Source organism: Leptopilina heterotoma, unplaced genomic scaffold, assembly GCF_015476425.1.
Source record: "Leptopilina heterotoma isolate Lh14 unplaced genomic scaffold, ASM1547642v1 Lhet_108, whole genome shotgun sequence".
NCBI lineage: Eukaryota > Metazoa > Arthropoda > Insecta > Hymenoptera > Figitidae > Leptopilina > Leptopilina heterotoma.
In genome coordinates this window covers 1,570,932-1,586,345 of record NW_025110825.1, presented here as the reverse complement: position 1 = coordinate 1,586,345, position 15,414 = coordinate 1,570,932, and the positions used below count along the sequence as shown (strand labels likewise).

The 15,414-nt window shown below is 25.9% G+C and overlaps 3 protein-coding genes across 9 annotated transcripts; 2 read left to right on the top strand and 1 right to left on the bottom strand.

Moving 5' to 3' along the window:
• Window positions 1-515: 515 nt before the first annotated feature.
• Window positions 516-5,294, bottom strand: LOC122502495 (7SK snRNA methylphosphate capping enzyme bin3-like). The gene is made up of 5 exons (XM_043612596.1): window positions 5,101-5,294; window positions 3,523-4,434; window positions 3,030-3,420; window positions 2,093-2,311; window positions 516-1,167 (listed from the first exon to the last, which is right to left on the bottom strand). The coding sequence occupies exons 2-5, from the start codon at window positions 4,422-4,424 to the stop codon at window positions 568-570; spliced, it is 2,112 nt and encodes a 703-aa protein (XP_043468531.1). The 5' UTR covers window positions 4,425-4,434; window positions 5,101-5,294; the 3' UTR covers window positions 516-567.
• A 269-nt stretch (window positions 5,295-5,563) lies between these two features.
• Window positions 5,564-10,459, top strand: LOC122502463 (zinc finger CW-type PWWP domain protein 1-like). 7 transcript variants are annotated; one of them, XM_043612539.1, is made up of 7 exons: window positions 5,632-5,753; window positions 5,962-5,977; window positions 6,085-6,487; window positions 7,021-7,221; window positions 7,317-7,513; window positions 8,797-8,910; window positions 9,050-10,459. In XM_043612539.1, exons 3-7 carry the CDS (start codon window positions 6,091-6,093, stop codon window positions 10,232-10,234), a joined length of 2,094 nt encoding a protein of 697 aa, XP_043468474.1. In that variant the 5' UTR covers window positions 5,632-5,753; window positions 5,962-5,977; window positions 6,085-6,090; the 3' UTR covers window positions 10,235-10,459. The 7 variants fall into 7 exon arrangements, with proteins under 7 accessions (XP_043468467.1, XP_043468483.1, XP_043468492.1 ...); XM_043612573.1 differs by having other exon boundaries at window positions 6,062-6,487; XM_043612563.1 differs by having other exon boundaries at window positions 5,632-5,777.
• A 651-nt stretch (window positions 10,460-11,110) lies between these two features.
• On the top strand, window positions 11,111-14,755 carry LOC122502721 (zinc finger CW-type PWWP domain protein 1-like). The gene is made up of 6 exons (XM_043612895.1): window positions 11,111-11,218; window positions 11,735-11,900; window positions 12,058-12,239; window positions 12,366-12,479; window positions 12,578-13,012; window positions 14,726-14,755. Exons 2-6 carry the CDS (start codon window positions 11,750-11,752, stop codon window positions 14,753-14,755), a joined length of 912 nt encoding a protein of 303 aa, XP_043468830.1. The 5' UTR covers window positions 11,111-11,218; window positions 11,735-11,749.
• The last annotated feature ends 659 nt before the right edge of the window (window positions 14,756-15,414 follow it).

Sequence of the window (15,414 nt, the reverse complement as noted above, 5' to 3'; positions counted from 1 at the left end):
AAATTAATTAATGCGTCACTAAATATCAATTTAGTCCAACAGAATTTATGTAGTCAAAAAAGAAAAAACAAGGAAATTTTTTCAATGATTCCTACTTTCTTTTCTTTACTTAATCTTTTTTAAAACTAAATTCGTAAATTTACTAAATGACTAAAATTAGTAAATTTACCAAATTACTAAATTAGTAAATTTACCGAATTACTAAATTAGTAAATTTACTAAATTACTAAATTTACCAAATTATTAAATTAGTAAATTTACTAAATTACTAAATTTACCAAACTATTAAATTAGTAATTTAGTAAATTACTAAATTTACCAAATTACTAAATTAGAAAATTTCAGGTAGAAAAGAAGTTAAAAGAATCACCAAAATTGAAAGAAATTTCCTTAAATGAAAAATCTGTATGATTATTGAAAAAGTAACCTCTATTATTTTCTATGCGAATTTAAAAAAAGAAAAGAGTAACAACCGAAGCAGGTTATAATGTCTAATTACAGACTCGTTTGTTTTCTTTCTCTCTCTCTCTCTCAACATTCTCATTCACCTTGAGAAATTCTTTCGATTCACGTTTTATTAATTGTCGATTCGAGATTACTCGTTTCCTCTTCATTTTTTTCCGCGCATTCATCATCAACATTTGAATTATTATCTTGTAGTTTATCACTCACCTTATCATTATCATCGGGACTCGCTGGAATTGGTGAACGTTCAATTTCAATTTCGGCGTAATAATGTTTATTATTGTCAGAAGTTGATTGACTGTCGTTTAAATGAGCTGGCGTTCCTTGAAGATAAAGTGGCGTTCCAGTGGGACAATAAATATTTTCAAGTTGCTCGTAAGTGCTCATTGAACCGTTGCTACGTTGACTGCCGCCTGGAATTGGTGTGTCCGCTGGGAAGAGATCGACATCAAATACTTGTTGCTCAAAATTTACAAGTCCTTCATTTTGAGAATCATTTGTTGCACACGCCGTTCTTACTGGTGGACTCTCGAATAAATCTGCTTTTGTGAAAAGATGTAAAGGCCGTTGAAAACCTTTCGACGAGTGCGATGGCATTGATATGACTTCACATTTACAGAATCCAACTTCAGCCGAGAGTAAATATTGCGTGAATTGATTTGGAAAGAATCTGATGTTTTCATAATTTCTGAATATTCGCTCCTGTTTTTTTAAAAAAAGAAAATAATATTGATGAGAATTATTTATTGTAAATATTTTAATATTAAATATTAATTTATTTGTTAATTTAAATGTTTTAATGAAAATTAGTAGTAAATATTAAATGAATATTGAATATTATATCTATATTTATATATGAGATAATAGGGTAAATGCACTAGTAGTCGGACACTTAAGGATACAATCTTAAATTATGCTTTTTTTCTAGAAATAGCAAATATCTACTGTGTTTATAAGCACATTATTAATTAAAGGAGTTCTTCAGGATTAAAAATCATATAAATTTGTTACAAATAGTTGAGTATTTAATAAAATATAAACATTTTAATAAAAAATTGCGAATGCTTTAATAGTCGGACACTTTTTCCCCTTGTTTCTATAGTCGGACATCTGTCAGATATTTAGAATTTATAAAGTAAAAAAGATAATTTTTTAATTGCTATCTGCTGGAAAATGGAATTAAAGCATATTAGAAGTTATTAATATAATATTTAAACCCTATAAGTTTTAATATTTATGATTAATTATCAACAAAACTTTGTGCCACTCATCGCGCTACTCGAAAATGGTTGTATCTATAGTCGGACACCATGATTTTTAAAACATTAAATAAAATATTTCTTGTTTAATTATTTTCGAAAATAACACTATTTTAATAAAATATAAACTTCACACATTCGTCTAGTATACTTTTTAAAGCAATTATCACAATGCATTATTATTTATTTGTCAAAAAACACGAAAGTGTCCGACTACTAGTACTGTCCGACTATACCCGCACTTACCCTATTGTAATAATAAGATAAATAGTAAATCAATAAAATGCAAAAATGGTTACAACTAAAATTGAATTATTGATTTATTATTATTAAAATGAAGAGAAAAACTGGAAATTCAAATTGCTTACTGTACGACTTTTCTTTTTTCCATAACTATTCCAATTTTGAGACTCCAATATTAAAACTCCGCCAGGCCTCAATTGAGCGAACATACGCTTGAAACTTTGTTTTAGTCCATTATCACCGAAATTCAAATGTATCCATTTTGTTGTCGAGAGGCAGAGAATTAAATCAAACTGCGGTTGCTCTAAGGAAAGTAGCGAGTCATCTTCCAGTACATAGTTACCCTGAAAACGAGAAAAAATTACTTTATAGAATTTATTTTACAAAATTATTTAATATAAAACATAATAAAATAATTACTAAATTATAAGTTTTTTCGTTTAAAATTTAATGTTTTCAATTCAATATCACGAAACTTGTAATAGTTGAATTTTTTTTAATTAAATAATTTATATTCAAAATTTAAACTATTTTCAAAAAAATTAAAACTAAAATTTTTCAAAAAAATCAGTTCTTTAGAATTTTTAATTAGTTACTGAAAATTTAGTTTTTAAAAAATTTTTAATTAAAACCTTTGAAATTTAATTCTTTACAAAAAAATTGCTACGACTAATATTAGATTATTTGCGAGAATTTTTAACTGAACTTCTCCTCGAAATTTATTGTTTTTAATAATTTTTAGAAATTTATTCAAGAAATCAATTGTTTATGAAAGTTTCAAACTGTAACAATTTTTCTAAATAAATTTTTAAGAAAAGAATCTAAGAAAAATTCACGTTTTTTAGTATTTTTAGAAGGACACAAAAAACCAGAGTCTTTGTAGCATTTCTAGAAATTTGATATTTTCCCAATACATTGGATAAAATTTCCTAACTTCTCTAATTTTCCTAAAATGCGACAACTCTGATATTGTCAAAATGCATAAAATGAAAAAACAAGTCTAACTAAAAAATATATTTTGAAAATTTTCTACTTATTTTAAATTGAAAAGAAGAGAATTACCTGAACGAAGGAGACATTATAGGGGAAGCCCTTGTGACTTTTGTCCTTGATGAATCCGGGAATATCGATAGGACCATAACTAATTGGCATTGACAATGGAAAAAAATTTGGATCCGTTTCCTTATTATTCGAACCATCCTCGGTACTCGCTGGCGATTGAATAAAATTAACGTAATGTTTGATATTTTTTCTTGCAATTGTTACTAAATCTTTATCAATATCGATACCGGTGACACTGCGTGGCGATAAATCACGACCCACTGACAATGTGATGTGACCAATATTACAACCAATATCAAGAATATCCTTATCGAAGAACATCTCCTTACGTTGAATGAAAGCCTTCAATCTTGGATCGACTTCCAAGTTTAAATTTCGATATCCATAATACCTGAAAAAATTGTAATTTTATTTTTATTTCCTTAATAATTAATAAAATACATAAAATAATTTATTATTTTCTTCCTAAATAAAAGGTAGTGAACTTTCAAACCTGTTATAATTTCCATACTGGAATTTAGCGTCCTGGGGTTTGAATTTTGGCATTTGTTGAGGTTTCTTCTTTTTATCTTGACTCGGCCTGTGGGTCAATCTTGGCTTCCAAGCTCCAGGTTGTGGAATAACGGGACTTACAATTTTATCCTTGGCGTCAAGTTTCCTTAATCTCTTATCCTTCGACTCCTCTAATACTTTTAATCGTAATTTCGCCTTATCCTTCACGGGACTCTCGACTTTTGGTTCTTTCGCCACCTCCTTTGTTGGCGAAGAACTACTTTCCACTGGAATTTTATCTTCAACCTCAACAACCTTTTCCATTGTGACATCTTTATTTTCCACGGTAATCACTTGTTCTCCAGTTTCTACTATTGCCTCACTATTACCAGAAAACGACAGTGCTCTCTTCTTTTTATTTCTATTTCGTTTTTTCGAATTCTTCTTTGTTGGTGAAATTAATTGCTTTTCATATTCCTCATTGTCATTACAATTACTGAGATTTAATGGATCGCAAATATTCGGTGGTATTATCACTTCGATTGCTTCTTTTCTATGTTTTGGAATGGGTAGTGGTGATGATTTTGGTGTAACTGCATTCATTGCTCGATTTATCTCCTCATCCTGCATACTATTTAAATTTAATGGATCACAAATATTACCGCCTAGAAGAAATTTTGTTGGTGGAATAATTGCGTCCTCCTTCTTACGACGTTTATGTGGAGGGAAAAATTTTCCATTCCCAGGAAATGTTTGTAAACGTTTACGGCCAAATTTAAAATGTCGATTGTCCTCGTGCTTATATTTTTTATGCGTTGGATTAAAAGGTTTACGTGCCTTCTCGTTTTCCTTTTTATTTGAGTTGTTCAATTTTGTTGCACGATCCACTTGTGCCGATGACATTTTGATAAATCTGAAAAAAACGAATTTTTAGTATTTTTTCTGTAATAATTATTCTTTTTGAAAATCTAACAGGCGAAAATATTTTTCAAAATGAAATAATTTTCTCTAAAAAAAATAGAATATTTCAAATTCTTTGAAATTAAAAATAAACAATTTTTTTAATATCAATATATTAAATTTATTAATTAATAATTAATAATTAATTTAATAATTCAACTTAATCAAAGTCGAAACTTGTAGCAATTTATACAATTTTTGTAATAAACGAACATCTTTAACCGTAAAAGGTCTCTAAATACTATTATCTATATTAAATTTTGTATATTAAAAATTCTAACCCCAAAATAACGTCTGACAAACGTAAATTAAAAATTGAATTCTTTATTAATGACATAAAAGTGACAAAATTATTTAACCAGTGCATCTAAAAAGTAATAAATTATATTAATAAAAAATGGGTCATTACCATAGATTTGAAGGGAATCGATGAAAAATATTGGCCTTTTAAAGAGCAACAAAATGATCGAAGATAGCGCGTAAATTTTATCATTCCCGCAAACACGCATGCGCTTCAAGAATAGTTTATGTGCATTTGGAAAACGGATGGTGAACAAAACTAATCTTTTTCATAAAGTTTTTTTCCCCTTGAATTTTTAACCAATGTGAACAAACTCACCTGAATTTAGATCCACGGCGTCTTTCCTTGCCACCTGCTGTACCTTTTAGGTGCGTTAAATACAAAAAGAATCCACTAATGACAACACTATTCACCAGTTCAAGTTAGAACACCCTTTTCTTTAGCATTGACGATGGCGAATTGCTGCTGTGCTTCCTCGATTTCGACTCCATTCTCCATATTTGCTTGCGGAAGCCGAGCGCGTGTCGTTAGTTTCCGCCAAACTTCGTAACCGCGCCTTACTTCAAGAGATCTGCGAAAATTTAAAAAAAATAATTACAAATTTCCTCCTTTAAAATCAATTTTCTCTTTAAAAATATTATTCTATTTTGTCGAAAATAATTTTTACTTTACTGCAGATTTACTGTTGATTAAAATTACTTATTTTTAAATTATAATTATTAATTTTGTTTATAACATTTTGAAATTTTTAACCGGAAACCCCTGGATGACTTTATGTGAACCCCTAATTTGAAAATCTGGTTGCATATCCGTTATTTCCGTTTTTTATTATTTAAAGAGCTATTAATACCTAATGGATGCCGGGAAGGAAGGTAAACAATTTTATCATAGATTTTTCGTATTAGAAATTTGTTTAAAAATTCAAAGTGCCAAATGGTTTGAAAGAAACTTTCCCCACTACGCAAGTACAGGTAAACTCCATTTATTTATAATGAGTAAGTTTCAAATGTTTTTCTTCTATTGTTTTTTTACATAGACGCCAATAGACGCACATTTCGCAACATCGTTTTTTTTCTACGATTTTTTCAATATTTTCGCGTCAGTGTTTATTTAGATTCACTTTCTATCTTTTTCCAAAGTTTCGCGAGTTTTATTACATCGAGAACTTTTTTTTTGTAGATTTGCAGAATAATTAGTAAGTTAATATTTTCATACTTGTATTAATTAGAGGTTATGATAAAATTTTTTTTTTAACTATTTCTCTATTTTTTACACAAAGTTTTTTAATTCTTTTTCCACTAGATTCGAATGAATACTCCGCCAACAATAAATTCAGTTTCACAACCAATGGCACCGACGAAATCAAGTAAAAATAAGCAACTCAATAAATTGGATATTCGACCGAAAAAATTGCTGTACAATGATCCGGATAATGAGAATGATTCTGTTGAAACATTAGTCAAGGATTCGATGGCAATTGAGGAGAAATTGAAAATATCGGGAAAGAAGGAAGAGATGAATGACTTTACAAAGCACATTGAACAAAATGAATTGGATAATGAAGCTGAGGGAGAAGGACAATTTGAACATTCCTATAATTTTCGACGAAGAAATAAAAATTCAAAGCAGGAATTAAAAAAAAAATCGACGCAGAAGAAAATTGTGGATAAGGAAAATGTTCAATTAGAAAATCCCAGCACCAGTGGTAATGAAATATTTTCTATTACATCCTCAAGATCCAATCCTAATATCCTAAATTCCCTGAGCCGAGAGGATTCTAATTCCAGTTGCCGAGGAAATTTCAATCACCTAAGAATATAAAAAAAAACGTTCTCCAATCAATGATCAATCCTGTTTATCCTTTTTTTTCTACTTTATCCTAAATAATATGAAAACCACTGTAAACTGAAACCTTTCCTTCAATATATTTGTTTCCACCAATAATTAATTTGTTTGTGTATTTCACTCTTAATTTTTAAGTTAAATTTATAAAATTTAAACGTATTTAAATTTCATAATACGATTTTTATTTTATTTTTTTCACTTTGTTTACAAATTAAAAAAACTTCTATTTTGATTATTATTTTCAAAGGTAAATGATTTTTTTTACAAGGAACTAATTTTCACCAATTGTTCGCAGTTTAAAACATCTAAAAAGTATGTATTCGTTTCCTAATAAAAAAACCAATTTTTAAATTACTATAAATTATTAGTATTAATATCTGAATATTTTTCTAGATTTTAATTCAATGGGTTTACCACTAACACCACCAAGTGAAGAATTAAATATGAGAGGAAAAGTTATTTGGCTTCAAAAACGAAGAGACATTGGTCTTTGGATTGAATGCTGTAATAAAAAGTGTAAAAAATGGAGATACGTCGAAGAATATCACGATCCAACTCAAGTGCCTGAAAAGTGGATTTGTTCCATGAATTCTGGTAACAATTTTTTTTTCTTAAATTTCATAGTTAGAAAAAGAAATAAATCTACCAAGGCATTAATTTAAGTTTTAAAAAATAAATTTTCAATGTAGATCAAAATTTCTCATCGTGTGACGCTCCTCAGGATTCGAATTATAATAAATGCGAAGACGATCTTATACTAAATAAATATAATGCAGGAAGCATTGTGTGGGGAAAAATTAACGGTTATCCATGGTGGCCAGGAATTGTCGACGATTGTCCCGAAACATTAAAATATTATGAACTCAAAGGTTCATCCTCAATTCCGGTAAGAAAAATTTTCTTTAACTTTTCCTAGAATCATTACAATAGTAATTATAGTAATATTAGTAACAATAATTTGAAAATTAAGCAGAAAATTTTCTTCACATGATTTCAATTATTTTTAAAACAATTTAAAATAAATTCAATTATTTATAAAAATAATAATAATTTTCACAGAAATTCAGTTATTTTTATAAACTTGAATAAAATTCGTTAGAAGAATTCAATTATTTCCAAGAGTAATAACATTCTTTTCAGAAATTCAATTATGTTCAAAAATAATAAAATTCTTCTTCGAAATTAAAATATTTTAAAAATCTAATATTTTAATAAAATTTCTCAAAAGAATTCAATTATTTAAAAAATATGTAATAAAAATTTGTTACAAGAATTCAATTATTTTCCTAAATAATAAAATTCTTCACAAGATTTCAATTATCAATTATATTTCATAATTTTTGCAAAAGTTCCTTCAGAATTTTTAAATACATTTGTTTTCAATTCAATTTTACAAAAATTCTAATATTCGGAAATTCTTTAATTATTTAGTTAGAAAATAAAAATTTGAAATAATTTAAAAAAAACCAATTATTAAACTTTTAAAAAAAAATAATTCTACAGAATTGTTAGTTAAAAATAAGAAAAATTCAAATTTTCCAATATTTTAATTTGAAACCTTTTCAAAATTCAATTATTTCTAAAAAATTATGCTACCTATAATGCTTTTAATATTCAATTACTATCTACAATTTTAACTGAAATTCATTTTTAATTCAATTTTTATTAGAAAATTCTACCAGAATTCAATTATTTATACACAAAAATAAATTATTTAGTAAATAATTGAATGTTTCTCAAAATTAAATTCTCATAAAGAATTTTATTAAAAAATTTCTTAATAATTATTGAATTTTTTTGACGAATTTTAATAAAATTTTCAAGAATATATATTCATACTTATTAATGACAATAATTGAATCGCTGTAAAAAGTTTTATTATTTATTAAAATAATTGAATTATTGCGAAGAAATTTCAGAAGAATTTGAATTATTAAAATTTTTCAAAAATCTAAGTTCTTTAAAATATTTTCTTAAATTCATTCAAAATTGAAATTATAATATAATAATAATTATATTATAAGTATAATAATTTTACAATAGTTCTTCAAAAATTAAGATATTTAAAAAAATTATGAGGCAAACAAAAAAAGACACAAAAATTCAGAATTTTCTTATGAATTCTAAAAATTAAATTTTTTTCAGTACGAAAATATTTAATATTTTTAGGTAAGGTATCATGTTACATTTTTTGAAAAAGATGTCTCGCGTTCGTGGCTCACTGAGAAAAGAATAAAACCTTTGAAAGAAGATGATGCAATACAACCGACAAAAAAACAACAGGTATAATAAGTTTTATGAAAATAGAAATTCAGAAAGTTTAATTAATTAAAAGAAAAAAAGAACTTTTTGTAATTTTCTTTCAATTATCATTAATACTAATAATTAATGTTTTTAAAATAAATAAAATTTTCCTTTTCAGCTTGTTTTCAAAGGAAAAAATTATGCAGAAGACGTGAAAAAATATTTGGCACTTGCAAAATCAGCATTACCAATTTCAATAACAGACAGACTGGAAAAATTTAGTTTCGTCTCACGTTATACCGGAAAAATAATAACTCCAGTTTCGAGAAGCACACCTCGCAAAAAGACACCATGCCGCATTGGAGTATTCAAATCGGCGAAGAAACGAAAATTTCCCACTAAATCAACAAATACCGAAATATCGCCGGAAAAAGAGATTATTAATTTCGAAAAATTGGATTCAATACCACCTGCCTTGAAAATAAAATCGGAAATTGATTCGCCTAAAAATTTCGATTCCCCTGTGGCTTCTTGTTCGAAGACAAATTTTCAAAATGACACGCAATTACCATCGACATCATCGAAATCACCTTTGGTTCCTTTTGAGTTTGTAAAACCACTTCCAAAATTAAATTTAAATTCACCTTCTGAATCGCCATTAACGAGAAAAATTACAAACACACCATCTGGTCCAATTCTATTCGATTCGTCAAAATTCACATCACCCACTTCATTAATTTCGACACCAAGTAAAAAAAATTTACCCCTATTAGAAGAAAGTTCTGAACTTTCTTTTGAATCATGTTCCGGGGAATCATTTTTATCGATAGGTCAACCTGCTTCACTACCAACAGAATCGGCCGCTGATTCACCAATTGAAAAAGAATTATCGCAATTATCATTAAATGCTGATGACGAAAAGGAAAATGATGACAGCGATGAAAGTCGAAGTTCATCATCACCAGTGTGCTGTGGTGGAAAAGAGGTGAATCGTCTAATGGTTGAGCTCACAGAACTTTACAATTCTTTTGATCCTGCAAAATTGGCTGAAATGGATCTTGAAGAATTAAAGAAAAGTTGTAATTTTGATGAAGATTCATCAACCGACTCGGACGAAGAGGAAGAGAGCAAATGGTTTTATACTTTTGAATCAGATAATGGAAGTAATTCCGATTCAAGTGACAGCGATGTGCCATTATCGAAAACTGGCAATAAATCACCGAAAATCGTCAAAAAAAGAATTGAGAATTTTGACGAATTTTTGGGAAAAGCGTTAGAGGAAATAAATAAAACTCGCGTTAAGCCCCCATCACCACCGCCGGAAGTTAAAGCAAAATTGAAAAAATTTCTGTTTCGCCGTTAAATACAAAAGAAAATTGCCACCTATTTCTTTTGTTTTTTAAATTTTAATTTAATTAATATTTTTCTATAAATTTTAAAAAACTCGTTAAATCTCCATCAACACCGATGGAAGTTGAAGAATTGAAAACGTTTTTATTTCGCTGTTAATTACGAAGGAAAATTGTAATATTTGTAAACATATTTTCCTTTTTTTTTAAATTTTCAATATTTTTTTTATAAATTTTTGCTGTGATTTAAAAAAAATTGTTAAATCTCCATCACCATCGATGGAAGTTAAAGAAAAATTGAAAAGGTTTTTATTTCGTTGTTACAAAAAATTGTAATATTTGTAAACATATTTTTCTATTTTTTTAAATTTTAAATATTTTTTGTTTATAAATTTTTGCTGTGATGATAGTGCAAACGCAGACAATTTTGTGTCTCTAATAAATATTCTTTTTCTATATATTAATGTTAAAGAATTTAAAAAAGATTATTTTTCTACTTTAAGTTGTAAAAAGTATTATTAATTAAATTGGTTCTGAAATAGAAATGTCTATGTAATCAGAATCAATTTTTAATTAAAAATATAAAAATTTTAATGTTGCTAAAATAAAGCATAGATATTTTTTCATAATACTTGATTTTTATTGACAAACTATCGTTCGGTATTTTTATTATTTTAAATAAGTTTAGATTATTTTAGTATTAATAATTTTAAATAATATTTATTAATCAATAATTTTAAATATTTATTATTTAATCTTTTCAAATAATATTTTATCGCAGCCAATATTATTTGAGAATTTTAAATTCAAAACAAGAATAATTAATTTAAATATTCGAAACTTTCCCGCTAATTTCAACGGCATTTCCTTTCTATCGGTCGGTAAAATCAATAACTTCTTGTTCTACTCAAAAAAAGCGGTTAGCAGGAAGCCTCGTGCTTGGTGATTAATTTATAAATTATTTCTTGTTGCAGAGCTGATTTACAGTTGTAATTAAGGTAAATAAGTTTCATTTAAATATTTGAATCTGTTAAATAAATTAACATTTAAATTAAAAAGTTACATACACTTTAAGCGAACGAAATTCACACGTTGCACAATTTTTAGGTTAGTTTTGTTACTGCAAAGCCTGCAAAGCTTGCAAAGTGTTTGAAAATTAATTTCTTTTTTAGTTTTCCTTAATAAATTTTAACACAAATATTTTATATTCAAAGCGAAAAATACAATTTTTATCAGTTCGAAAATATTCACTGCAGTTAACTGTCAAATTTCATTAGTTTTCTTTGTTGGAAATAATGGAAATAATTATTCGAAACTTATGTTCCAAAGCAATTTTCATGATTTCTTCTATTAAAATGTTAATAAACAAGTGTTTTAAATAAATTTTTTTAATTTGTACAAGCTAAGAAGTATAAATAATAAATAACTAATTGGATAAAAAGAATTTGTAATATTCTTCAGATTTTTTCTTCAGACATTTTTTCTAGTCCTACTACACTGAAAATTAATTTCAGAAATTGGGAGAAAATATGACTCAGCGGAAAAAACGATCGCTTTCAAACGAAAAAAAGGGATTATGGATTCAATGTTGTGATGAAAATTGTAAAAAATGGAGGTTCGTAAAGGAATATAAGGATCCGCTTTCGGTACCAGAGAAATGGTTCTGTTCAGAAAATTTCGGTAATTAATGAATTTGCAATTTTCTCTAATAATAATAATTAAAATATTAATAATTGAAAATAGATTAATTAAAATTACTAAAGTAGTGACTAAAATTACTACAGTATTTTTCTAAAATACATTTCTATTACTATTTAAAATTATTTCTCTTTTATAGACAAGAAATTTGCATCCTGCGATATTCCGGAAGAAAAAGCCGACGACGATCTCGTAGAAAGCGAATATGTTCCCGGAAATATTGTTTGGGCTAAAATTACCGGCTATCCATGGTGGCCAGCAATAATTGACAATTGTCCAGTGAAAAAAACTTTCTATGAACTTGGATCTTCCGAAATTCCGGTAAAAATGACAAATATCTCAAATAAAATATATTTTTCAATATTCTATTTTCTCTTACATGAGTATAAAAACTAAAATTCTTCTTATTTTCTAAATAATTTTTACTAAATTGGAACATTTTTTCAGCTTAGATATCACGTGACTTTTTTAGAAGAAAAGGAAAATCATTGTCAGTGGATAAAGTCTGATAAAATTAAACCATACAAGGAAGATGATGGTAATCAGCCAAAGAAAGCGAAGGTAAGTTTTACATTTTCTAAACATCAAAATTACCCTGCCTTGAAATTCTAAACAATAATTAAAAATACAAATTTATCTAATTTTTCGAAATTCAATAGTTATTACAGAATAGTCAATCGGTATCATTATGTCAATCTTTGGAAATAGCGAAATTGGCACTAACCCTAGACAATGAAAAAAGATTAAAGAAATACAGTATTTCGCTTCGAATCGATGATTTATTGAAATCAAATAATATACCCAAGAGAAGAAAAGAAAATGTAAAATACGTTTCCTCAAATATAAAAGAAAATAACGTGAAAAAAAATCTCGAAATTTCGACCGATAGAAAAGAAAATTCTTCTCAAAATCAAAATAACGTGAAAAAGAATCTCGAAAATTCGACAGATAGAAAAGAAAATTCTTCTCAAAAACAAAACGTGAAAAAAACTCTCGACAATACCAATAAAAAAGAAAAATCTTCTCAAAAACCAAACGTGAAAAAAACTCTCGAGAATACCAATAAAAAAGAGAAATCTTCTCAAAAACCAAACGTGAAAAAAATTCTTAAAAATTCGACCAGTACATTAGAAAATTTTCCCCAAGAAAGAAAAATCATAGACAGTAATTCGAATTTACAATCAAATTCTTTTATAATTTCGATGATTAATATTCCACGACAATATTGTACAATCCAATAATTTTCATTTTAACATCTTTTTTTGAATTCCCCCCCAAAAAAAGAAAATATTTAACTCAATTTCGTTTTCACTAATTTTAAAATGAGCAAAAAATCAAATTTTTTCTAATTATTAGAAATTTTAATTTAAATTTAATTTAGAAATAAATTAATTCATCGGTAAAGAAGTTTTGTACTTAATTGCCGATTTCTCTGAAGAGTGTCAGCACTGTTCAGTTTTTTAGTTCCCTATTTATCTTTAAAATTAATTTTCCAATAAATAATGATTATTTAATTATAAAATTTTCAGTAATACTAAATATAAATACTGTTTATGGTTTTTCCAATTAGCATTATTTATATTTCACATTATTCTAAGCTATTATTTAATCTAAATGGTTTTTATGAAAATATTCTGTGAAAATTTTCATAAAATCCTTTTTTTTATTTAGAAAGTATGTTAATAATTAATAGATTAATAGAAAATGTGTTTTAATTAATTTAGAAAAATTTGTTGTAATTGTTAGTTAAATTTTATTTATTGTAAATACCATTAAGAATAAATTTAATTTTCTCTAAGGAAGAAATAGTAAAATTTGTAAAAAGTATTAGAAATTGTTACTAATATTGTCATTAATAAACGTATTATTAATTTATTATTTATTATTATTTAATAATAATTAATAATTAATTATTCAATTTTTCAATTCTATTCTTTTATGTTTAGTTTTTCGGTTTTTTTTTCTATTATTCTTAATTCCTGACTGAATTAAAGAAATGATTTTATCAGTATACTATGTTTATAAAAGATTGTTTCCAATTCGAAATAATGGGAAAAATGATTATAAAAGTTGAATATTTGCACATTTGTAAATCGTTATGATAATTAAGTTAGCCAAAGAGTTCGATAGGGTCACCGGGGTGTCATTAGAATTGTGACGAAAGCGGATGCGCTGACCTTACGATGTCAATGGTGAAGGTTCGTTTTGTCATTTATGCCAAGAAAAGGGAAATTTTTTTTCAACACAATACTTCCAACTATTGGGAATCAATCAATTTTTTTTTTCGTCTCAAAAGAATTTCGAATTTTTCAAAAAATATTTTCTCTTCGAAACTTCTATGTCCTAAAATACGTTACATTTTATTAATTATTAATTATTAATTATTATTTAAATAAATTAAATATTAATGATTAACGACAATAATTATTAATATTAATGACAATTATTTAATTAGTAATAATAAAAAATAATATTCATACAATAATTGATTTTAATTAATTACTTAGTTAATATTAATAATAATAAAATTCGTACAAAAATAAATTAAATTATCAACAATAAATTGATTAATAATTTATTTAATTTATTTACTCTTTTGTAGTTAATTATTTTCTTTTAAAATTTTTTCCAAATAAACTGCCACAAAATTCACACTAGTTTTATAAGAAAATTTACTTTTAGAATTCTAAAGAGAATTTTTTTTCTAAAAATACTTTCTTTACAAAACAAATTTTTTTTTAACTGTCAATTTATTTTCTTGCAATGAATTAGTATCTTATGTTTCTCTTTTTTTTTATATTATGCAGTCATCTGTCATCATTCATCCAGGAAGATGACTAGTAAGTTTGACCATGATTAGAACTTTTTTTTTCTCTCTCTCTCTTCTGATTGAAATTGAAAGTAAACAAAAGTTGCAGATGTATTTTTTTTATCATAAACTATCCTAGAGAATATATGCGGATATAATTTCTATCGATAGGTAAAAAAAGAAAATAATTATTCCCCCCAAAAAATTTTTATTCCAATTCTTTTCATTATTTCAAAAATAATAAAAGAAAAAAATTCGGAATAATTTTCGAAATCGTTTTATAAAAATTATACTTATTATCATTGAATATGAATAAATTAACATAAATTCCTTTTCGATTTAAACATAAAATTTTATCTTTTCAAAACTTTCATATTCAAATGATAATTTATGAAAAGTTTATTGTATCGAATTAAAAAATTAACAACTAATATTGAAGAACCAGATGTCAAAATAATGAGAAAAAAAATGAAATGTCTTTATTAGTCAATTAGCTTCGAGTTTTTAAATGTGTATTTGTATTTAAATATTGATATTTTCATTCTTTATATTTCGTAAAGAACCAATTTTTTAAATTTATTATTCTTATTAGTTATTATAATTATTATAATCACATAATAATTATTAAATAATATAAAAATAATTAATGCTATTATTTTCATTATTATTGTTATTATAATTATTATT

Bases quoted from the DNA above. Each gene is read 5' to 3' on its own strand.
- LOC122502721 (XM_043612895.1), top strand. From the start codon at position 11,750: ATGACTCAGCGGAAAAAACGATCGCTTTCAAACGAAAAAAAGGGATTA. The intron at 12,240-12,365 runs GTAAAAATGACA...ACATTTTTTCAG, and splicing joins TTGGATCTTCCGAAATTCCG to CTTAGATATCACGTGACTTT. The intron at 12,480-12,577 runs GTAAGTTTTACA...GAAATTCAATAG, and splicing joins ATCAGCCAAAGAAAGCGAAG to TTATTACAGAATAGTCAATC.
- LOC122502495 (XM_043612596.1), bottom strand. From the start codon at position 4,424: ATGTCATCGGCACAAGTGGATCGTGCAACAAAATTGAACAACTCAAAT. The intron at 2,312-3,029 runs GTAATTCTCTTC...TCTCGTTTTCAG, and splicing joins ATAATGTCTCCTTCGTTCAG to GGTAACTATGTACTGGAAGA. The intron at 1,168-2,092 runs GTAAGCAATTTG...TTAAAAAAACAG, and splicing joins GAAAAAAGAAAAGTCGTACA to GAGCGAATATTCAGAAATTA.
- LOC122502463 (XM_043612532.1), top strand. The intron at 6,488-7,020 runs GTAATGAAATAT...ATATTTTTCTAG, and splicing joins AGAAAATCCCAGCACCAGTG to ATTTTAATTCAATGGGTTTA. The intron at 7,222-7,316 runs GTAACAATTTTT...TTTTCAATGTAG, and splicing joins GATTTGTTCCATGAATTCTG to ATCAAAATTTCTCATCGTGT.